The sequence below is a fragment of the Zonotrichia leucophrys genome, chromosome 6, assembly GCF_028769735.1.
Source record: "Zonotrichia leucophrys gambelii isolate GWCS_2022_RI chromosome 6, RI_Zleu_2.0, whole genome shotgun sequence".
Lineage (NCBI taxonomy): Eukaryota > Metazoa > Chordata > Aves > Passeriformes > Passerellidae > Zonotrichia > Zonotrichia leucophrys.
Window position 1 is genome coordinate 20,239,703 of NC_088176.1, and position 23,272 is coordinate 20,262,974.

Below are 23,272 nucleotides of genomic sequence, written 5' to 3' on the forward strand. Positions count from 1 at the left end.
AAGGGAGGCTGATTTACAGGGAGTGCAGTTCAGCTTCTCTTCTATCACAGTACGTTTGTCTTTCCTTGTTACTGTTTCTTGCCCATCTAGTTAGACATTGCAGGAGGCAAATGCAGCAGGGGAAGGTGGGTAGCTAACAGTAAGGCAGGAAGGGTAGCTAGAAGAGGCAAAACCAAGAATAGCTGAACCTTACTTGAATGGGAATACTGAAATGTATTTCATGTTCCTGTCTGGGATTTTCAAATCTCTATTCTTCAGAGTTGTACAGTGCAAGCTCTCTGGCCTAATTTGAAGGTGTCAGCCTGTTTCTTCTCTATTGGTAGTCAAACTCAAAGGATAGCTTGTTTCCTGTTTTTTCAGAAAAAAAATGGGAATACAGAAACATCCTGCTTACCAAAATGTTTCAGAATTTCCAGAAAGTATTTGACCTTAAGAGATGAAAATGCAATACCAGAAGAGAGCTAAAAAAAAATAATTTGCTTACTTGAACATGCCTTCTCATACTCTTTAACTTGGACTTTAAGTATATACTATTTTACAAGTAACACAAAAATAATTATAGAATTGGATATACCAGATTCATTGTCAGCAGATGCAGTAAATTCTAGTGACCATCTTGAGAATAATATGGTATAGGTCTGGTGATGTTTAGCTCAAGTTAACGGAATTTCCAAAGTCTCTAACTTCCTTGACTAGGCAGAGGGGTGTGCTTTGGGCTTTATGTCTAGGAGGTTGAATATATTTTAATCCAAATCAGTGTCCTGTGGGAAAACAAAAATGCAAAGAAAAGCATTTTTGATGTAGTCTTCTGTATATGGTCAAAGGACTCCAGCAGTTCCTGATACGGTGGTAAAAATGGCATATTTAGGAACTGCACAAGACAAGGATCTGAGTGCTTTGTGTCCCCAGTGTTCAGCATCGATCTCCTCAGTTTTGTGCATCTACCTTGTCCCTCCTGCTGTGCAGAGACCTGTTTGTATCCCAGCGCTTGGGATGCTCCTGTGCCTTCTGTATTGCCTGCCTTTTTTGGCTGGAGACATGAGCACTCCAGAACCTGCCAGATCAGTTGGGGACTTCCAGGACCTGGGGAAGAAACTTCTGGGAAGAGGAGTTTTTTCCACCACGGAGTATGAGGCTGTGGGAACGATGCTACTATTTTGGAAGCAGCAGTTTCAGTATCTTCTTGGAAGGAACAGTAGGAACAGTGCAGGGGGGATCCAGCTGTAATGTAACGGAGAGAAATGAGGGGCTGTGAGCTGAGTGGTGAGAGTTTGGAGCAAGAAGAGTATGGAAACAAGAAGAGTTTCCATACAGTTGCAGAAGAAATTGAGAAGAGACAGGTGAGAGGGACCTCAGCCATGTCTATAGTATCTGAGGGGAGAGTGTCAAAGGGATGGAGGGATCCAGGCCCTTCTTGGTGGTGCTGTGCCCCAGGACGAGAGGCGGCGGGCAGAAAGTGATGCACAGGACGTTCCATCTGAACACGAGTAACAACTTCACTGTGCAGGTGACCGAGCACTGAAACAGCCCAGAGAGGCTGTGGAGTCTCCCTCGTTGGAGATACTCTGTGAGTGTCTGGATGCAATCCCATGCAATGTGCTCTGGGACCCTGCTTGAGCACACATGACCCACTGTGATCCTTTCCAGCCTCGCCCATTCTGTGATTCCTTTAATTCCGTCTGAATTACTTGAGACAATCATGATTTCTGCTACTCTGGCTGAGAGTGTTTGCTCCTTCCTTTGTTATTTTTGCCGCAGAAGGAGTTAGCTGCTGGTAGGAGGTTGTGGGGGCAGTGTCGCACTGCTCCCGCCCAGTGCGGAAGCTGAGGGAGTTACTCCATTGCCATGGCCTATCCTCGGCCTGATGGGCAGGATGGGGCGGGCCGGGCTTCCCGCGCCCGGCACCGCCCTCAGGACGCCCGCGCGCGGACATGGCGGCCCCCAGCTACCCCGGCTGGGTGACGCGCTGGGTGTCGGGGCAGTGGCGGAACAAGAAGCGGCCCCCGACGCTCCGCCCGCCCCGGACACTGGCGCTGGCCGACAAGGTGGCGAACCGCCGGGAGCAGTCGACAGGTGAGCTGCCGGTGAGCTGAGCCGCCGCTGTGCCCCGGGAGGGGCCGCGCTGCTGGCAGAGCTCGGCGGCGCCTTGCGCTCCGCTGGGCAAGACAGGAGGGGCCGGTGTGGGCCATGGAATCCCGCGTGGGCTCTGTCGGAAGGATCGCTTCCTCACACTGCAATCCCGAGTTTGTGTCGTACGTGAGTCAGACACGTTAAAAATGCAGTCAGATGCTGGATGGCTGCAGCGCTTTGCTTTCTGTTAGCAACAACTTGTCTGCCCAAAGCAAAGCTGGCATCTTGAGTTATGCATTTTCTCACCTGCCTCTAACTCGTCTTAAACTTCTTTGGAGATCTATGCACCGTGGAGGTTGTTAGCATGAAATCCCAAACACCTGAGATTTCTGGTTGTGTCTTTCCCTTCAGAGGCAACGTGCATTACGGAGATGTCGGTAATGATGGCGTGCTGGAAACAGAATGACTTCAACGACGCGCCTTGTGCCGAGGAGATCAGGACGTTCTATGACTGCGTGGCCAAGGCAGAAGTAATTAAGGCTTCTTTTATGTTCTTAAAGGCTAGTAGTAGGAAAGGAGGAAGCCTCCAGTCATTTTTTGTGTGCCAGTAAGAATAATGTTCTCTGAAGGATTTGATTGTGACCCATTTGAGAAACTAAGTGCAGTGAAACTGGTGAAGGATCGAGAGGCTTCTACAAGGATGGGCTGGGGTAGCTGGGGTTGTTTAGTCTGGAGAAGAGGCTCAAGGGAGATGTTACTGCTCTTTACAATTACCAGACAGGGGTCAGCCTCTTTTCCCAGGCAACTGATGATGTGACAAGAGGACACAGCCTTGAGCTGTGCCAGGGGAGGTTCAAACTGGACATCAGGAAGAACTTTTTCAGTGAAAGGGTGCTGAAGCATTGGAAAAGGCTGGCCTGGGTGGTGGTGGAGTCACCATCCCTGCTGGCATTCAGGAAATGACTGGATGTGTCAGTCAGTGCCATGGTATAGTTGGCAGAGTGGCCATTGGTTAGAGGTTGGACTCGATGATCTTGGAGGTCTTTTCCAACCTGTTTCTGACTTTAAAGGCCAGACATTTTTGAAAAAGAAATTTCATACTGCTTGAAAATTAGGGGTTTCTGATTATATAATATATATTGACATATTATAATAATACTTGATGATAAGCTTGAAACAAAATAATTTTCAAAATAGACTAAAGGTAAGTATATGTACTAAACTTGTCCTTAAACTGGTTTCAGGTTTCCATTTTCCTTCAATAACAGTGTCATCATTTAAATAGTTATTTATTGTTGCTGTTTGATAGCATAAGTGAAAAATTATCCACAATTTATTTGCTAGATGACAAAGAATCAAACAAAGATGAAAAAATAACAGAAAGTAAAAAGAAAAAATCTGGGCTGTTACCAGAAGGTTATATCATCGTTAACTAAGAATATGGAAGGATATAATCTTCACAAGATGTCAGTCATTAATTGCATCATTTAAAGGTCATCAGCTTGTAATTATTAAACCAAGTGCTATGGTAAGTGTTCCTTAAAGAAACAGCATTTTCCTGAAAGAAACACCCCTGTACAATTAGTAGGAGTCTCTGGGAATGAGCATCAACTCTGCAAGTAAACTGCTGTAAATATTTTGAGGAGTTTTCTTCTCTTTCAGAAAGAGCGCAGGAATCAAAATGAGGACACCCTGTCATCCAGGGGAAATTTGCCTTCAAGCAAAGTGAACAAGCTTCTGAAGAGGTTTCCTCAGATCACACGTTATGTATAATGTACTTTATGAAAGAGACTGTGGACAAGCAATTAAAGTCGGGGTCTTGGTAAAAAAAAAGGGAAGTCAAATCGAGTGATTTTTTGATGTCAGGTGATGTGTGGGTCTAGACCCTGGTTTTGATTCCAGAGCAAAAACCGCCCATCTTGAGTATCAGCTGATTTTGTTCATGAGACTCTTGGGTCTTGCAGTGTTGGGATTTCTGCAGTGTGTTGTTTAGCTTGCCTACTCAAGTCCTCACTGTTAAATAAAACCTTCTAGGCAGTCATGTAAATGCATTTCCTAACAGGGCATGACTTCTTCATGTGCAAGCCTCTTGCCCAGCTCTGGAGCTGCTGTCAAAAAGTGTTTGGGCTCAAACACTGAGCCAAGTTAGAATTAGAATTACTAATGATGATAGTAATTGATGGTATGATGGCTCAGACTCTTACATGGGTGTATACACAATCTGGTGCCTCTTGAAATTTTTTAAATTTCCCCTGCTGTAAAAAAAAAAAGGCTGTAAAATCTAGAAAAAATCTCCAGCAAAATACCTTGTTCATACATAAGACAATGGTAAGTATCAAATATAACTTTAACATGGAAGTTTGTGATTTAGACCCTCTGATTTGCAGGTGGGACAGTTATGGTGCCACATGAGTTTGATTATTTTGTCTGTACTGTAATAAAGCAAGACTGGTGTTTGACTTGGGCAGCTCATAATCTACAACAAAATTGTTCATTGTTTTTTGGTAAAAAAAAACTAAAAGGGGTAGAGAAAGTTAAAGCATGGAGTGATAATTGAAATAATGTAATTCATTTATAGTTTTGATTGTGGGGGGAGTGGGGAGGGGCAGTTTCCACTGCAGTACCACAAAACTCCAGGCAGGTTCTTGGGAACAGTACCTCATTGGTGGGGAAGATGCAGTGTCGTGGAGAACTAATGGTATAACCATTTATATCAGTAATTCTTTGGGGCATGTAGAAGAAGCAGAATAAGAGGAGAGTCAGGCACACACAGACTGTGTGATTACCCATGGGTGGCTGTGGAGTTTGCTGGAGCTGAGTCTTCTGGAGCCCCAGGCTGATACTTGCATCACAAAAATTTTGGTCAGGTGAAGGCTTTCAAGTTACTGAAGCAACATTTGCTTAGTGGTTAATTACAGTGGCTCATTAGTGGATAATCCAGGGTAGCTTATTCTTTTGTTGCTATTATGACATAATTGGGTCTTTTTAGAGGACTTGGGGTCAGTAAGAACACAGTATCCACATCTGAGTTTGGGAAAACACTGGTTCTGTGGCATTTTGCATTTTCTGTCCAGAAGACATTGTGAAAAAGAATGCTACTTGCTGTTCCTTCATTTCTGAAGGATATAAACTAGATTGGGAGTGAGAAACTGATTTACCTCTCTTGATTATTTTTTTTCATATTAAAACTTGGAATAAAAGTGTTAGGCATCTCTTAAGATAGCACCTGTGCTGAATGTACCAAATTCTAGTGTCTGTGAGGAACAGTCTTACATAAGAGGCTGTAACAGAGACACTTAATACCTTTTTCTATTTTTACTTTTGAAATTTTGCACTGCTCCTACTAATCTGAACAGCTATTTTTGTATTATACTGCTTCATGGTGAGCTTCACAAATTCAGTTGTTTGGGGTTTTGTCTAACCTTTTATATATCTACTATAAGCAGCAGTGCTTTTCAGGTGCACCCAGGTTTTACATTGCTTCCTTTAAAAGTACTTGAGCAATTTTTTTGCTTCTTTTGTTATAGCCAAAAACCCTCCAGTTACTGATTGTCCTTGGCAATTTCAGCTGCTGGCCATTTTCCTGTGTCTCACCATTAAGCTTATATTAGGTGTTTGAATGCATTCTGTGACATGCTGGTATTGAGGATCACTCCATTAATAGTTTGTGTGTGTACCCACAGGGAGCAGCACTGTTCTTTCTGAGTTGTTGGGTTTGTACCATCCCATGATGCTGTTGCTGGGGGGTAAGGAAAACTGTTCTGGTGTGGAGCACACTGGTTAAGAACATTGCTGCAGAGACCTGTATGTGATTGTGTGGTGAGGAAAGAATTAAACAAAAGCTGACTAGCTGTTCTACCCTCCTAAGTCGGATTTACAGGATTTAAGCAGATCTGCTGGAATTCCTTGGTCTTATTTCTGTACCTTATAGCTTGACTACTATACCAGCTCTGGGTGTGATTGCTGTTAGCTACTCCTTTTAGGCTTTCACTGTGGATGTAGCATTAATATTTCAGCTGGTCGTGATGAACAGTTGTCCTGCTAGTTCAGGAGAAATAGGTTGTAATTCCAGAGAACCAGGGACATTTTAGAAGATGACATTTCTTGTTGAGAAGGGTCAATACAGGAAAATCTGGCAAAATCAAGACAGACTCTATAGGGAATCACAGACTTCCTGTAATAGAACTATGCTTATGTCATGGTGAAAAGGTGACTACTGTTAAATAGCAGATTTAGATATTTACAACTACTTCAAATTTGCCCATACAAGAAAGATCAGGATGTTTTACCCTACCTGTAGATACATTACTGATCTAAACTACAGTAGTTATATGTATAATTCCCTTTTAGGTCTTCCTCTCCACCATGGAGAGTAGTCATGAGAAGCTTTTGAGAATTCCACCTCTCTCAAGGAATGTTATTATGAGAAAAACAAGGGGAGTCTTGGTAAGAAGGAAATAGTTCCAAAACAGTACCTGCCAGAGAGGAGACAACTGTAAAACCCACTGTGTCTTCCCAGGTCATCATTCTTCCAGAAACTGAATACAGGCTTGGACTTCTATTGCTTTTAGTGTACTGCTCTGTGTTTCCTTTAAAATTACTTTATCTATTAAATCACTTTATTTAGGAAAACTTTGCCTTGACAGGGAGGCAGCTTAGAAGGTACCATGAGAAAAATCCAGTGCAGACTTCTGCTTGAGGTGTGAAACCCTGTGCGTCAGAGGCCTGAACAGGGAGTGTCTCATGGGATGGAGTTCTGAATGAGCATCAACAACCTCTAGTAAGGAGCTAGTTTTCTCTGAATGCTAATAGAATTTCTGTTCCTGTTTCCAGTATGTCCTTTCCTTGTGTGTTTAGTGGAATAAGTGTTTCTAAATTCTAACACAGTCCCATATTTTTTATTTTGTGCAGCTCCTTTGTGTTACTGCTGCCTGAGAGTTATAGTGTGATGCAGCATCTAAGCTATTTCCATCCCCTGCTGCCCTGATCGTCTGCCTCCCTGACTATGAGGATATAGGAGATTTGCTCCTGATTAACTGAGTGTAATTCTTGGCCAAATCCACTCCAGAAACAGCTTCTTTTTCTCATTAGTGGCTCCTGTAAAAGATCCAGCATGGAGGGAAATTTCCTTGCCTTTGATGAGTGACTGAGGATGAGGCAACACATAACTGTCACATGAAGTGAGTAATGGGCAAAAGTGAAGGAAGAAAAAAAAGAGGCTTTTTGTCAAGTCAGTAGATTTTTAGCAGCCTGTTCCTTGTTTTTATGCTGAAGGTGTCTTTGGAAGTGCTATTCAGCAGACTTGGCCAGAAGTGAGCTCATTCCTAAAGGTGACCTTCATGTTTCATGCTGTAGAACACCATGAATTCATTGCTCCAAAATCAGAATATAAGAAGTACCCATTACGTTACATTACAGCTGGATCTGAGCAGAGAAGCAGCACCAGGAATGCGTAAAAAAAGTATTTCCAAGACTGAATAGCTTCAAAGACCCAATTGCTTTCTTAGATTTAATAGTGTTTAAAGCTTGTAGCCTTGAACCCTAATTCATATGAAGGACCAGCAAGTTGAAAATGCTAAAAGCCCCCATGGGATAGGATTGTTCACAGTAATACCATAATGATTAACCCTCTGGAAAGCATTCTAGGCAATTGAGGGAAAATATAGCTCAAGGTCAAGGAGACACTGGATGGCAAAGTTCTCTGGTGGCAATACCCACGATGGCAAGATAGAGGGCTGAAAATTGGGAGCACGCTGGACAGGGCTGTGCCACCTGTGGGTTTTCTGGGGGACATCTGGAAGCTGCTTGACATAAGAGTTTTCTGGGACCCATTTACCTGGGTTCAAATCTGAGGAGAGCTGACCTCGGGAAGCTGCAAGCTGCTAATCGAGGAGGCAGCGGTGGGGGGGATAAAGTCCAGATTCCTTCCAAGGAGTCTAATCTCTGGCAAATGTACGCGCACACGCCGTTGCCTTTCCCAGCTGTTGCTGCGGGCTTTGCAATAGGACGCAGCCCCAGCTCCTTGCCGTGCAGCAGCCTCTGTGCCTTGGGAAGAGGAGGAAAAGGCGGCTGGGGAAGGACATTGCAGGAGAGGAGAGGAGAGGAGCGGCGGCCGGCCCCGCCGCGGGGCACAAGGGGCGGGGAGGCGGAGGCTGGCGCTGCCAGCAGCGCGTACCTGGAGCACGGGGGAGGCTGCGGAGAGGAGGGGACAGCGGGGCGAGGAGAGGCTGAGGGCTGTGCCCCAGCGCTTGTGCTCGCCTCCGAATGTGCCAGAGAAATTCGGGGACATGGTCTGTTCCCTTATTTCTCTCCTCTCTTCCCCTTTCTGAAGAGAAAAATCAATGAGAAGAGATGAGGAGAAGAACGGGAAAGTGAAATTCTAAGATGCTGCGGGGAACTTTGATCCCTTTCCTCACATCCCTTTCCCTGCGAAGCAATGGAAAAGGCACCCCGCTCCCTCCGGTGCGGAGCGGCTAGCGTGGGAAAGCAGACCCTGGCAGCTGAACCAGAATGTGATGCTTGAAGAACCTTCTGCTCACTTTGTACACGAGGGATGGAAATCTCCAAAATACTCGGGCTCCTGGTAGAGCTCTCAAGTCTGCTATCCTGTCTCAGATGTGTGGAGGTAAGAAAAGGTTATTTTTCTATCTGCTTGTAAGAAGTCACATGGCCCTTTTAATATCCTCGCTGTAAGTGGATCTTGTTATTACTTGAAAATGTTTTCTAGAGCATTTAGGCAGTTGTGGTCTCTGGGAAGGACTGGGGGCTTGGGGAGAGATTTGTTTCATTATGCATATAAATCCAGAAAAAGAAATAAACCGGGAAAGCAGAATACACAAGGGCTTGCAGATGCTTTGGCTTGGGTTTCCAGTGTTTCTCATGCACTGCAGTGACCCTGGCAGGAAAGATCCTTTATTTCTGTTCTTTGCTGATTGTCTCTTGCTTGTGGACAGATGATTTATAGCTGCACAGACCTGGGACAATGCCTGCAGCATATGCTGTTTGCACTGAATTTAATTGGTGGCGATGGTCAGTGTTGGAGTATTTTAGAAGCTGCTACAGAAACTGGCAGCAACTAATTTTTCATTAGAAGGGAAGCTTATTACTTGGACTGAAATACTTTTGTTTATGGTCCAAGAAGAGGAGGTTCAGTCTCTCATATTTATCTCACTGGCAGGCTTACATGTGTGTGCAGGTGTGCACTAATAGCGAGGGATTGAGGGACCTGGATTGAGGTGCAGTCACAAAAGTACAGCTTAGCTCACTTTCTACTCTCTGCAAAGAGCTTTGAGATCAGGAGAGTCCTTCAGTGTTGTTGGTCCAGAAACCATATGAAGGCTTGCAACAGCCTGATACATGCAAACAGATGAATTTTTTGCCAGAAAAGAGTTTATCTGTGCATCCCTTTGTGCATATGAACCTGAGATCTGATCTGCTACTACTGAACCATGTCAGGAATTCATCTTCTATGTGCAGTGTCCCATTCTGACTTCTGGGAAGTGATGCTGGAGCTTGGCCATGGTTGTCAGCACCTTCTGGATCATATTCCTAAACTTGATTTGAAAATTATATCTGACATGAATAGGTGTTGTTCTTGTCAGATTTCTGTGGGAATTACCTCTGCTTATTCCAGAAGTGGATTTGGTTTAATTCCAAATATAACTTTTCCTATTTTCCAGGAAGAGGTGAAGCTGAGAGAGGCAAAATTACTGCATTTTGAAGAAAATCACAACCATTACCAATAGCCAGTATCTTTTAGCTATCCTTTAGCTGCACATCTCTGCTCTGTGAATTACAACTCTTTCTTTCTATAAAAGCATTAGAAATGTTCTTAACAATGTTTAGAAACTAATTAAACTACAAGAAGCTAGCAGAAGCATGTACCATTTCTTCTTTTCACTCTGAGTCTGTGAAGGTCTTGCACTTGCTTGCACACTATGTCGTGATGTTGAGTGGAGATCTCTATCTCTCAGCCTATAGTCACATTGCAACCACAAAAAAAACCCTGCCTATAAGAGGAAATGCAGTTGTGGGGCCAGACAGGACACTAGAATTCTGAGGACTTTGTTTCGTATTTTTTGGTCTTAACTTTAACCCCATTTGGATAATAACAGCATAGTCCATATCATATTTTCAAGTATTAAAAACAAAATCCTCAAAAGGCCTTGGATTTTCTTCCTTGGATGTTTCCTACTTTATACATGGATGTTTGTTACCATTTTAACAGGTATTCTGGGGGCATCATCCTGTCACTCAAGTAAATAAATATCTGCTACTATAGCTGTAGATGACTTGCCCTATAAACAGTGAGACGATTAGTAGTTATTATTTTTCTTACTGATAATAATGATTTTCTTCTAGAATTCCTTTCCATAGACATATCATTCAGACTTCCAACTCTGTTGAAAAAAAACCAAGCAGAGCCCAGTAATGTAGTGCTTAGATCAAGAGTAAATCTCTGCAGGCCAGTAATTATTCATTTTGTTGTTAGTGGACAGAGTTATGGTTGTATTTGAAGAGGAGCAATGGGGAGACCAGGGAAGAGGCTGGTTACTAGGGTGTGTTTGCCTAAAGCTGAGCTGCTTTTAGGACATGCCCATGTTTATTTCATTGGATAATCATCTCTCTGCTTTTGCTCTGTTTCTTTTCTCAGGCTTTCCTGGGATTCAAGCCCAACCAAAACCATTTGCAGAGTGCAGGTAAGAACAAGAAGTTATTAATTCAGTCATTGGGCAGACTCTTTCCTGCAGTGGTGATCTGAGACCATAGGCACGATGAACCACTGCTACTGGCCTTCTTCCTTTCTTTTCATCACTTCTTCATCTTTTCTCTTGTCCCAATGCCTGTTTATCTCCTTCACCAACGTGGCCAGACTCCTTCTGTTCCTTCATGTCGAATGCTTTTGCAGCTTCCTGCTCCTCCTACATGTTCTTTTCTTTAATCTCTTTCTTTGCCTTGGTCTTTTTTGCATGCTTACCTTTTTTCTGCTCTAACAACTACTGAATTCTCAGACACCCTCTCAGACACCATCCCAGTGGATGCCACACATACGATTTGTTTTCCAGACACTGACTTCCAGCTGCTTCTCATTTTTGTACCTTGCATTTAACCTTCAGCTGTTGCTTAGCCCCTCTAGGCCTGGCAGGGGCTAGAGGGCAAATGACATGATGCAACATTACTTTGTACCCTTGCTCTTTGCCCCAGGTGCAGAAGGGTTTTCTGAAAGTGTTGGCTTCTTTCTGTTTGCTTAGTGAGTAGAGGTGTAAATGTCCCTTTCTCAGTCTAGTCTTCCCATGTTATGGACTCTATAAAGCCCACAAAACCTGGGTGGTTTTTTCCCCACTTTGTTATTTCAGTGCCATGAATTGAGAGTTTTCTCCTTTTTTAAGGACCACAATAAATTAATTATTGGGTATTTTTACACAGGATATTTCACATGGCACCTGCACTTCCCACAAAATAAATTTGAATGTATTAGTCAAGTCCAGATAAGCAAGGTGATCTGCTCATGTGTATAGGGAAACTACATGCTATGAAATACATTTCCTACCTTCCTGCTTTGTGCAGTTCTGCTCCAAAGTGAGGACATGTATTGCATGTACAGTAATGGGAACCAGTTCAAATTGTTATGTTTGGGCCCTAAGTTAACACTATTCAAAGGTCTGTCTGGGCAGTTCATTGCTTCAGATCAGTTTGCGGTTTAGACAGTGAGTATTATGAATATTCTTTGAGCAGCACCTTGGAGAGTGATAGAGTTTGAATCAAGCAAGCAGCAGCTGAGGCTGCAAACACCAGGGGTATTTCTCATAACCAGCTGGTGTCTCCCATGTTGTCTGAGCTTCAGCGTGTGATGGTGATGGTAACCCTCGCTTCCCGTGCCCAGCACCCAGCGTGTGTCCTGTGGGACCTCTTGGCTACTACAACGGCTCACTGGCGGTCACCGAGGCCGGGGCAGAGTGTCTCAACTGGGCAGAGTTCCCTGACTATGTCCAGCAGTACCCAGACCGTGGCCTGGGGGACCACAACTTCTGCAGGAACCCAGACGGGGGAACGACGCCCTGGTGCTTCTACAGGCTTGTGTCAGGGGCCATCGGCTGGGCCAACTGTGACTGTAACCAAGGTAAGGGCTCTGCTGCCTCAGGGCTCTAGCCAGCAGTGTGTGCTGCACAGACTTGCAAGTGGCAGGTGGAGCACCCTGTGGAAAAAGCACAGTACAAAGGCAGTTCCGAATTGTTGAGATAATTAATACTAGAGGCTAGCCTGTGTGGGAGAAGAACGTGTGTATATCGTAGGGGGTGGATTTAATCTGCTGTAGCTGTTATGCCTTGTATAGATGTTTTATTCTTATACAAAGAGACTTCTTTTTTTTCTACTGCTAACTTATGCCACTTTGAAAACAGTTTCAGTTATGTAGAAAACAACCCACTTCTTCTCCTTTAGGGTCCATATCAGAGCATTCCTCACCTAAGTGTAACAGTTCAAATATAAACTACTTCTTCAAGGCAGGTCCTAGGCTTGTGTTAAACTTCCTCAGTGCTGGCAGAAGGACTGCTGTTTACTTTGAGGCAAGCAAGGAGCTGAGCTCTCTCAATGCATTGGCTGCTGTGCAGCATTCTTGCAAATGTCCTGTTTTCTGACCTTCCTTGCTTTTCCTGCATTTTGCAAAACAGTTGAAACACCAGTTTAATAAATGAATTGACAGTCATTTCCCTTGCCAGTGGATGTTCTTTCAAAGATGGCTTCATTAAAGAGAAGAATATAAGTGTAGTGGTGCTGTGTGCCTGTACTGAGGTGCTGCAGACAGGTGTGTCCTTTGCAAGTACTAAAACTGAGTGAGGAAATGTGCCTTCTAAACAGTGGTAAAATTTTTGGTGGGGTGGGAATTGAAAGAGTATTTACACTGGCGCTTCCTTTTCTTAGAGAAATTAAAGAGGATTCATCTGCTGTTATTAAACATCTCACTGTAGCAACAGTCATGCAGGTGAAGTGGTTGATGGAAATAGTTAGTGGAGTGTCAGAAGTAATTAATAGATTTTCACACTCCCTTTCAAGATAGCATGTAAAATCATCCCCATTCAAAGAAGGAGAATCCAGGAGCTTTTGCAGAAGCCAAATTTCCTGCTGGTATTACCATGGATTTGAAAACACCAACCGTCCTCCCAGTCAGCCATTGCTGGGACTGGGAAGGTGCCCCACCCCACACTGTTTCACGCACATCACCTTAGTGCCAGCACAGGTAAAACAGGGATGAAAGAAGCCAGGTGCAGTTCAGCTCAGCTACTTGCTGGTCTGAAACTTCTATCAGCAGATAGCAGCTGGTTTTTGGTTGTTTTTTTTCTCTTTGGAAGGTGCTGTGCGGTTGGCTGAAGACAGTAGTGTGGAGCTGTATTTCAATGGACTCTGGGGTATCATCTGTGCTGACCACTGGACTGACTGGGATGCCAGTGTTGTCTGCAGGCAACTAGGTCTCAGGTGGGAACCTCAGTCTGGTTGTGAGAGGTACATGCTCAAGTGGCTTCTGAAAGAGCAGCCTCTGTGGTTACAGTCCCTCTGGCTGGCAGAAAGGAGTTTGTTCTGTGGTCTAATTTTCCACTTAGCAGGGTCCTTTTTTACTGTTTTCTTTCTGTGGCTACCCCCAACCCAATCATCATTTGCAAGAAGTTTTTGAAACAATGGTCTCTGCTTCATGCTCCAGGCTGTGAAAAGTGAGCTATGAGATCACTTTCCCTTTTTATGATCATCAGCTGGAGTTACTATAGTGATCTAACAGAAATTTTAGGAGTACGAACGCTCTTTGGGTATCTGGGATTTGGACATTCAAACTTCTAAACAGCAAGGAGATAAGGTCAACAGAGGGAAGGTGATTTAGTTAGTTTGGTGTTTGAGTCTGTTGATGGGTTTGTTCATTGCTCTCAAATGAGGGTGCCATTTCTGACTACACCAACTCCTCTGCAGTAGGTGGACACATAAAGGGTTGGGAAGTGCTGTGTGCTTGATTGTGCTTTCCCATTAGACTGTAGGTCGCCCCTTTATGCACTTCCAATTAACTGGACACACCAGGATGTGAAATGCCACAACTGGCCTGGAGAGTCACAACAACAGCAGGAACTTGTAAGTCAAGCTGTGTTGTGGCATTTCATTGCTCTGTTGCATTCTCTGTACCAGTGAGATCGGCACAGCTGGCAAGAAGAGTCATTCTGGACCGTGGCCTGTTCCCCTGCACCTGCAGTCAGCAAACTGCCATGGAGATGAGGAAGCCCTGCTGCAGTGTGGCTATCAGGAAGCTCTGTCAGGAGCTTGTCACCAGGGGAGTGCCGTGGTAACTTGTGTTCCTCCAGAAGGTAAATCTCCAGGGAAAGATCTCAATCTCCCAAAGATGGCTGATGCTTATGACCACATCCCCTTCTTATCGAGCCAGGTTTTTGTCTGCAGGCAGAGAACTCCTGGTCTCCACAGCAGCCAATTAAAGAGACATCTCTGGACCAGCAGTATCCCACCCTGGGGGCTGCAATCATGGGTACTTGTGGGGGGTCTGGAGGGGAGGATGTGGTAAGAGAGCATCAGGAGAGCTCCTCTGGCTAGAGGATGGTTCTGCACCCTAAACTGCTGGATGTGCTTTGTCTGTCTTGTTCTGTTGTGCTCTCTCTCCGTTCCTTGAAGCACAGGTGTAGGCGCCCCACTTCGCATAGTTGGGGGGAAGGAGAGCTTTGAAGGGCGAGTGGAGGTTTACCATGATGGCAAGTGGGGAACCATCTGTGATGATCAGTGGGACGACCGGGATGCTGAAGTAGTCTGTAGACAGCTGGGACTCAGGTAATTTCCTTGCTGTATGTCATGGAGTAGTAATAGAAGTAGGCAGAATGAAGAACAGAGAGCATATCCCTTCACTATACTACCAGCCCTTCCTATAGAAAATACACAGAAACCTTAGGAAACATAATTCTGGATTGATCATCCTATAAAGGGTTTTTGTACCCCATTCTTGTCAATTTTATGGGTTTGTGCTGTGTAAAAAAATTATCTATGGGAGGACAGTGACCTAGCATATGAGAGTCCCTGTGCAAAGCAGAATCTGAGAACACAAGACTGTGGCATTCCTTATTGAGCATACATATCTGTAATGTTTACAGTGGGACCCCAAAAGCCTTGTCATGGGCTCACTACGGGCAGGGATCTGGCCCAATCCTGCTGGATGAAGTGCAGTGCTCAGGGAATGAACTCTCCCTTGATCAGTGCAAGAAGAGTGACTGGGGACAGCAAAACTGTGACCACATTGAAGACGCTGGGGTCTCCTGTGACCCTTTCACAGGTACAGATGTTCAGCTCTGCCAGTCAGATGCGGTCGGTCTCATCCCCACATTACTCGGCTTGCTCAGCAGGTAACCCCTGGTTCAGGATCCTGCACAGCTTCCATATATGGCTCCCACGAGGGCTGCTGGATGTGGAGGCAGAGAGTAGATCAGAGGCAGACTCAGTGGTGTTCCCACGGTTTTGCTCAGGTAGTGTGGAAAGGCTGAAGTGAATCCTCCCCTGGCAGATGAATATGTTTGGAAGCAATGAACGTTTGTATTTTGAGTACCCACAGACATCTGTCTCTTTTGTTTCTTTCCCTCACGGGTGGTGCAGAGACCTAGCATGGTGCACAGGCTGTTTCTTTTCTCCCCTCCTGAGTGCTGCCCTTTCCTTCTCGCACCCCCTGCAGAGGGCACGCTCCGGCTGGCCGGCGGCCGCAGCCCCAGCGAAGGCAGGGTGGAAGTTTACTACAATGGAGACTGGGGCACGGTGTGCGATGATGGCTGGACAGACCTCGCTGCCCAAGTGGTCTGCAGGCAGCTGGGCTTCAGGTAGGACTGAGACTGTGTGGTGTCTGTTCTTCCTAATTTCCAGGATTAGGTTCCATCACCATTGACTGGGATAGGCTTAATCCTTCAATGGTGTTTTTGTTAGAAGGCTTATTACCATTATACAACTTATTAAGGAAAGATTACTAGGTATCCGCATCCTTTCCAAGGGGCAAAAAAAAATCTATTATCTCTTGCCACAGCCTGTTTTGAAAGCAGATAACAGGCTTAATACGGTCCTTATGAACCCCTCAGCAAAATCAGAGAATTTTCTTTAACACTCCTTAAATTTGCAGGTGTAACTTCTACTTTGTCAGTAAAAGGATATCACCTATCTGCTCCAAATGTATCACCTTCAGTAGCTGAGCAAAGACCATCAGGGCAAAAAAGAGTAGTAATAGGGATTTTCAGCCCATTGCTGAGCTGTTGTCCCTTCAGGTAGGAGTTGGGAAAGATTTAAAATCAGGATACTCTTGCCTTTGAGCTACTAAAATGGGGTTATGTGGCTTTTTTAAAACATTATTAGGATCTCCTTCTAAAATTTCAACTTCATAGATGAAAGAAAGACTAAATTCTTCCATTTGAGTTCAGCTACATACTATGTTTGTCATCTCTTTTAGTGCCTAATTTTACAGTCTTCCGCAGTTCAATTCCAGGTAGCTGTTTCCTATAAAAAGAAATAGAATTACTTAAATGTTGACATTTTTGATGCCTCCTCTGCCAGCCCCTCCTCAAATTGATGTACCTGCTATGACTGCAAAGCAGCCTCTGCTGGCCCTCTGTGCCTTTGAACGTGCCTTTGACCAAACACTAGAAAATTGACTGGTCTGGGGAGGCCTCCCTGAAAACTGAAGCTGGCAAGACATGAGGGTGCTTGGTTGCCATCCTGTGTGTCCACTGAGTGGTTTAGGTCAGAAGGGCACTGGTACCATAGTTAAGCAGGGGAGTTTCTCTTTGGATCTGAGCTTGGGTCCTTCTGTGGCATTTAGAGTTTCAATGTTAATTTTTTTCAATGACAATTTTCTGTTTCCTTCCTCTAGTGGTCCTGCTGCCCTTGCCTCTGAAGGAGAGTATGGTGCTGGCCAAGGCTTCATCTTACTGGATGATGTGGCATGTGTGGGGACAGAGCTGACTCTCCTGGACTGTCCCCACAGCAACTGGGGGCAGCATGACTGCTCCCATGCTGAGGATCTGGGAGTCCGCTGTTCCCCAGAAAGCAACACGGTCATGGATGGCAGCCTGGGTAACTCACCTTGCTCTTGCCCTGAACAGTGGGAAAGTTTCACTTTCTGGTCTGTTCCCTTGTAAGCTCTGGCAGATGTGGGAGTTTTCCCTGTGCTGTTTCAATAAGAGGTCTGCTTTTTGAGGAGGAATGAGCCCTGGCTGAATTAGGGCAGAGCCACAAATCTGTGGCTCCACCAGACCTACTGTCAGAGCAGCAGTAAATGGAAACTGGAGAGAATTGTATTGGCAGTCTCTGAAACAAACCTCAGGGGCTGAGGGACAGTGGCTGCCTTAGTGGGCCATTGCTCAAGGGAACCCTTTAACTAGACCTTTTAGGAAACTTAGGTGTGGTTACATTAGAGCCACACCTAGCAAAGACAGGAGGATTTCAGATGCAAGGGGTTGCTGTTTGCACTCCCTTGTGTGGATGGCACGCTTCTAATTAAAATTGTGAAAGTATTTCAAGTTGGCATAATTTCCTCATTTATATAATGCCTGATACTCTCCCCTTTCCTTACTACAGGAGACTTTCCAGTTTGTTAGACATTTGTTTGGCATCCAACATTTTTGTTTTTCCTGGATGTAGAACTCTTCTCTTGCTTAGAATCATGTAATAGTTTTACAATTCAATTGATTTTTTTTTCCCAGGCATGTTTAAGCTTGTCTAACTCTTGCCTTAGGATTAATAACTTTCTTTCTGTTCTTATTCTCCTCTTTACCCAGCTTTCAGAGTATGATCCACTGATGATTTCCAGTATGTATTAAATAAATTAGTATGTATATAGTGTTCTGATTCAGCACAGAGGTAAAATGTCTTCATATAGACACACTTCTTTATTTTCTTTATTTTTTCTCCCTTTTTTTTCCTTTTAGTTTTAAGCTTACTGATGTCTGGGATTCATCTTTTTCTGTAGAACCCAAGTTTTGGACACCTGACCCCTCTGGTTATTTTGCTTGCAGCAGCTCATGTGTTTTCTGCTTCAGGGCCTCCTGTGCGGCTGGTGGATGGAGAAAGCAGCAAGGAGGGCCGGGTTGAGGTCCTGCTGAATGGGCAGTGGGGCAGTGTCTGTGATGATGACTGGACAGACAGAGATGCTGCAGTGGTTTGCAGGCAGCTGGGATTCAGGTGAGAGCTGTGGTACAGGCATCTTACAGACATAAACAGTTCTCAGGAACACTTCTGGACTTGCTTCTGGGGGCTTAGTTTTAGTTTTGGCACACCCAGATATGCTTGAGGGAGTAGGTTGCTCTTCTCTCTCTACTGCTGTTGGTGTGTGGAGTGACACACAAATATTACTCCACTTAAAATGCACTGGTGACTCAGGTTCACTAGGCTCCTGCTCACTGCACATTAGCCACCCTCTCTCTAATTGCAGTGGGACAGCAAAAGCCAGGGCAATGGCTTATTTTGGCGAAGGCCATGGGCCCATCCATCTGGACAACATAGAATGCAGTGGCACGGAGGACAGCCTGGGGCAATGTGCCACGCCTGACACCAGGATTCACAGCTGCTGGCACAGTGAGGATGCTGGGGTGATCTGTGACTATGTGGAAGAAAAGGTCCAAGATTTCAAGAGAACAGGTGACATTCCCATTTCTTCTATGCAGGAATCTGGAGTTCTGGTTGTAGGATCTCTGCATGCTTTTGTGGTTTTTCCCTGTCATTCTTGTCTTCGGCTGAAACTTCACCTACAAAATAAGCATGTCCTGTCCTGCACCTCCTACGTTTTTCTTGTTTTCAGTGTATCTTCTTAGCAGCACAGAGTGTTCCAAATTAGTCTGAGGAGCTCCACCCATGTCAGGCCTTTGAGCCTGCACAATTTCCCCACAGCCAAGTCACCATACTCTTCCTTAGAACAGCAATCATAAGCAATCTTAGGGGTTTAGAGTACTCAGGAAGTATAAGTATAGGTCCCACTCTTGGCATGAGACCATAGAGACTTCAGGTAAGCACCTCTGGTGAAATTAAGGAAACCTATGGGATCAAATGTTCTATTAATTCCATACGCACAACACAGTCCACAGTCCATTAATCCACAACCTTGACGATTAATGCCCTCAGAGAAGCTGAATGGTATTTGGCTCTGTGACAGCAATGCTTATACTCTAAGGTGAAGGTCCCTATCCAACTGCTGTGACTTTGCCATGCAGGTCCAGAGTCTGGAGTGTGTGGGATGCGCCTGCTTCACCGTCGCAAGAAAAGGATCATAGGTGGAAACAAGTCTCTGAGGTACTGCCCTGTAAATGCTGAGTCAGACTGGTTCCAGCTTTCCTTCAGGCTCTGGAAGTAGCCTGGGAGATGCTGACTACATTAATGCAATTTCACTGGTGATTTTTGAACTTGGTTTGAATAAGTGTCTAGGGAAGAATGCCAAGCCAGCTGAGCCCAGATGAGACAGAGTGGATGGGAAAAGAGGAAAATGGCTCCCATGTGTGTGAGACTGCTCATTCCTGTTTCTCCTTCAGAGGCAGTTGGCCATGGCAGGCCTCACTACGGCTGAAGGGTTTTCGTCGAGATACTCGTCTGCTGTGTGGAGCAACGCTGATCAGCAGCTGCTGGGTGGTGACTGCAGCCCACTGCTTCAAAAGGTGTGTTTGGGAGCCGGGAGCCCCAAGGGATACTCAGTGATGAACAAGATAACCTCATGCAAGTTTATCCTCCTAGCCCAGTGGAACTACCTGAGCATAGTTTCTTAAGTAACATCTTCAAGTTATGATGTGTGTGATCTTGGAGTGCTTATGGGAATAACTCAATATAGACTTGCTTTTTCCTTCAGTGCTTACAGCTGGCCTCTTAACTCTGAGGCTTTACAGCGTAAAGGGAACCAGCATTTTGATATTTAAAGTGCTTTAAGGAACTGTGAATAGGTCAGTTCGCAAGTCTGTTGCAACTATAATAATCATTTTTATAGAAGCAAAAGTCCTGTGCCTGGTAGATAGTGATTTGGGACACCAAATCTGCAACAGCTGGCATGATCATATCTGCTAAAGAGGTCAAACATTCCTGTAGCTGGAACCGTTTTACCACTGTGGTCATAGCAATTGAGACTTGTGTGAGTCTGCTTTCCTCTTAGCAGGACTATTGAGATCTTGAGTCTGAATTTCACCAGGTTTGGTGTTGATGTGCGGCGCTACCTCCTGCGTGTGGGCGATTACCACACAGGTGTGAAGGATGAGTTTGAGAGGGAGCTGCCCGTGGAGCGGATTGTCCTGCACAGGAACTACTGGGCTGGCAGCAATGACAATGACATAGCCCTGGTCCGGATGCGGGGCAGAGAAGGGCACTGTCTCTCCTTCAATCACCACGTTCTGCCCGTCTGCCTGCCTGACAGGAGAGAGAGGTCTGACATCAACAGGCAAGCCTGCATCATCTCTGGCTGGGGAGACACAGGTGAGTGGTGGGGCTTTGAGAGGCAAGACAGGTGAGGAAGTCTGCCTTCAGAAGCCTACATGGGCCATTAATTTATGTCAATTCAAGGCTGTGTTCTCGCTGCTCCCATTGTCTGTGCCAGTGCATGGTGGTAAGGAATAGGAAGATGAGTGGGGTTTTGTGCTATTGTGTTTTCATCTGATTTTGAGGCTTATTGAGTCTGCTCAATATTGGTGAAAGCTTTGGTTTCCACAGCATCCCTCTGAAGCTGTGGGAGAGACCAATGCTGCCCTCTGGCCACAGTCCTCTCTTTCTTCCCATTTCTACACATGTATTTGCCCACAGTAGGCCCCTAAGGGAGCAGCCTGTGCAGAGCTGCTATACCAAGCCCGTGAGAGGCCCCCATGTTTCCATGACCTGCTTTCTTCATGGTACTGTCACAGTGAAGTGAGGGCTTAGAGGCAGAAGGAGCCCTCAGTGAGAAATCTTTCTTGGACTACCTTGCTTAATCTACCTGTGTATTTCTGCAAGGACAGATGGACTCTGAGTCTGGTTTCTGACCTGGGTTCAAGACAGCCTGGACCTGTCCTCTTTGAGCATATTGCTGTGAAGCTTTCTAGGTAAAAGGGAGCATGGAGGTCTTTCTGGGGCTGCTATGACTGGATAAAAGCCATATGTTTAGAAAGATTTCCTGCCAAAAGCCCCAGGAGCTCATCTGTTGATTTTGGACTTGCCCGTCCTTCTCAGCTGTTTCCCTAGCTATTACCACAGCTTTTTAACTGCAAGTACGTATTTGCCTTTGGAGTCCAGTTGTGCCAGTTGCACGTGTCACTTCAGGATATTTGGGGTGGATCAAGGAGCAACTTAGCCATGTAACTACCTTAAGCTCTACTGGAGCTTAGTGGCTAGAATCCTTCCCACGCACCAAACCCAGCTGTCTCAATGGGGAGCAGTTACCTACTACCTTGTGAACTTACATAAACCTTGGGCACAGAAAGGTCATACTCTAATATAGCACATTAGCCTTATGTTCTCAGCAACCCTGGGCTAATAAAGAGATGTGATCAAATAGACTCAAGTCTGGCCAAAGACAAAGGGAATTCCCTTTGAATAATATTTGAATGCCTCTGAAACATCTAAAACTTCTCTGAGGAATGAGCACTTAACAGATACTACTGCATTTATTTTCTTGAGAAAACACTGTCCTTGCTTTACTGAGGGGGAAATTGAGATTTGGAGAGGTGAGATAAATTCAACAAGGTTCAAGTTACTTGTTGACAGAATCAGGAGTAAGACTCATCCTTTGATCTAACCTTTTTCTACAATCCTCTTCCCCACATCTTTGATCTTACAGTTCTTTTTTTGTGGTCTGGCTTGGCATCACTGTTTTCAGAAGTTCTCGTGGTTTCAGAGATGCTGAGCTCAGCCTATTTCTGTGTGGCAGACTTGACATGAAATGTAGAAGTGTCTGGTTTTGTAGGGAGCACTGTTGCACCAGGTCACTGCTGTTGCCTGTATGTGAATCAGTCTGGCTGGTCTGTTTTATTCCAGGGAAGTCCTATTCCAGAACCCTGCTGCAGGGGGTGGTGCCCCTTCTCCCACGGGAAGACTGTGAGGCCCGTTACGGGCGGAAGTTCACCAACCGCATGATTTGTGCTGGGAACCTCTCTGAAGACAAACGGGTGGACAGCTGTCAGGGTGACAGTGGAGGGCCACTCATGTGTCAGAGATCAAATGGACGCTGGATCATCTTGGGCATCACTTCCTGGGGGTATGGCTGTGGTCGGAAGGATTCGCCCGGTGTGTACACAAAGGTCAGCAAATTCGTACCCTGGATCAAGAAAGTGACCAAGCTAAAATGAAAATGACTGAGCTCTTGGAATTTCAGCACATGGTCCTTTTGCTCTGCAGCAGCAGAAGGCTGTGGCTTCTGGTCTGTGACTGATGGAGATTTATTTTGACATTGGACACTGGCAAAAGATTTTAATGTAGAACTGGAAGGAAAACAGCTATGACTGATTCTTTAAAGTCTTTGGTTTCACTTTAGTCTGTAATCTGTAAGCAGAGAAAGCAGGTGCACAGTGGTCACAATGCTTTAAATATCTGAATCCTTTAATGCAATCACACTTATTCCTTTGCCCTGGCACACAGAAATGGTAGAAGTAGAGCGATACCTATTGCTGCAAATCTGTTCATGGTTGTATGTTTGGACAGTTGGAACACGCTGCAAGGAGAGGCGAGATGCTTGGAAGACAGCACCACATGTTGGCATAGTGGAAATCTTCAGATTTTTTTTTTCATAACAGCTCTTTTCAGTTCCAGGAATCAGAAGATTTGACCCAAGTTGAGGAACAGGCCAACAGTTGGGTTTTTTAGCTTCCCTGATATGTCTCTAGGGGGAACCTTTTCTCTTCTGAATAGTAGGTCTGCTCCCATAGGATCCCTTTCAAGTGTCTGCCTAGGCTAAGAGATGCTTGTCCCTCCTGCTGCAATCCTTTGTCACACATTTCCAGCTGCCAGATGCTGTGGTTTTATTGCTGCTTTTTTGCTATAGTAGTTTGTGTGTGTGGTTGGGCTTTTTTTTGTTTCCCCTAAGTAGCATCTTCTAGAATCAGTTGTCGGTGTGAGAGGCAGGAGCTTTCTTGCCCTCATGATTACTATGGAGAACTTAAAAGACTGACCTCAAGTGGCTGAATAGACATATCATTTTTCTTCAATCCAAATGTAATGTTAATCTCAAACATTCAGGCATTGAATCATGATTTAA

The 23,272-nt window shown here is 45.0% G+C and overlaps 2 protein-coding genes across 4 annotated transcripts; both read left to right on the forward strand.

Moving 5' to 3' along the window:
• The first annotated feature begins 1,886 nt into the window (after positions 1-1,886).
• On the forward strand, positions 1,887-4,557 carry CHCHD1 (coiled-coil-helix-coiled-coil-helix domain containing 1). Its single transcript, XM_064716215.1, has 3 exons — positions 1,887-2,073; positions 2,482-2,600; positions 3,733-4,557. The coding sequence occupies exons 1-3, from the start codon at positions 1,932-1,934 to the stop codon at positions 3,841-3,843; spliced, it is 372 nt and encodes a 123-aa protein (XP_064572285.1). The 5' UTR covers positions 1,887-1,931; the 3' UTR covers positions 3,844-4,557.
• Positions 4,558-5,349: 792 nt separating this feature from the next.
• On the forward strand, positions 5,350-22,621 carry LOC135449333 (neurotrypsin-like). 3 transcript variants are annotated; one of them, XM_064716211.1, is made up of 17 exons: positions 5,350-6,850; positions 6,982-7,250; positions 8,402-8,695; positions 10,724-10,769; positions 11,915-12,190; positions 13,419-13,542; positions 14,236-14,411; positions 14,736-14,883; positions 15,201-15,379; positions 15,773-15,914; positions 16,952-17,154; positions 18,120-18,261; positions 18,512-18,717; positions 19,287-19,365; positions 19,602-19,724; positions 20,246-20,526; positions 22,057-22,621. In XM_064716211.1, the coding sequence occupies exons 3-17, from the start codon at positions 8,624-8,626 to the stop codon at positions 22,365-22,367; spliced, it is 2,508 nt and encodes an 835-aa protein (XP_064572281.1). In that variant the 5' UTR covers positions 5,350-6,850; positions 6,982-7,250; positions 8,402-8,623; the 3' UTR covers positions 22,368-22,621. The 3 variants fall into 3 exon arrangements, with proteins under 3 accessions (XP_064572281.1, XP_064572284.1, XP_064572283.1); XM_064716214.1 differs by having other exon boundaries at positions 5,351-6,850; positions 11,954-12,190; XM_064716213.1 differs by lacking the exons at positions 5,350-6,850; positions 6,982-7,250 and adding an exon at positions 7,326-7,400.
• Positions 22,622-23,272: the final 651 nt, after the last annotated feature.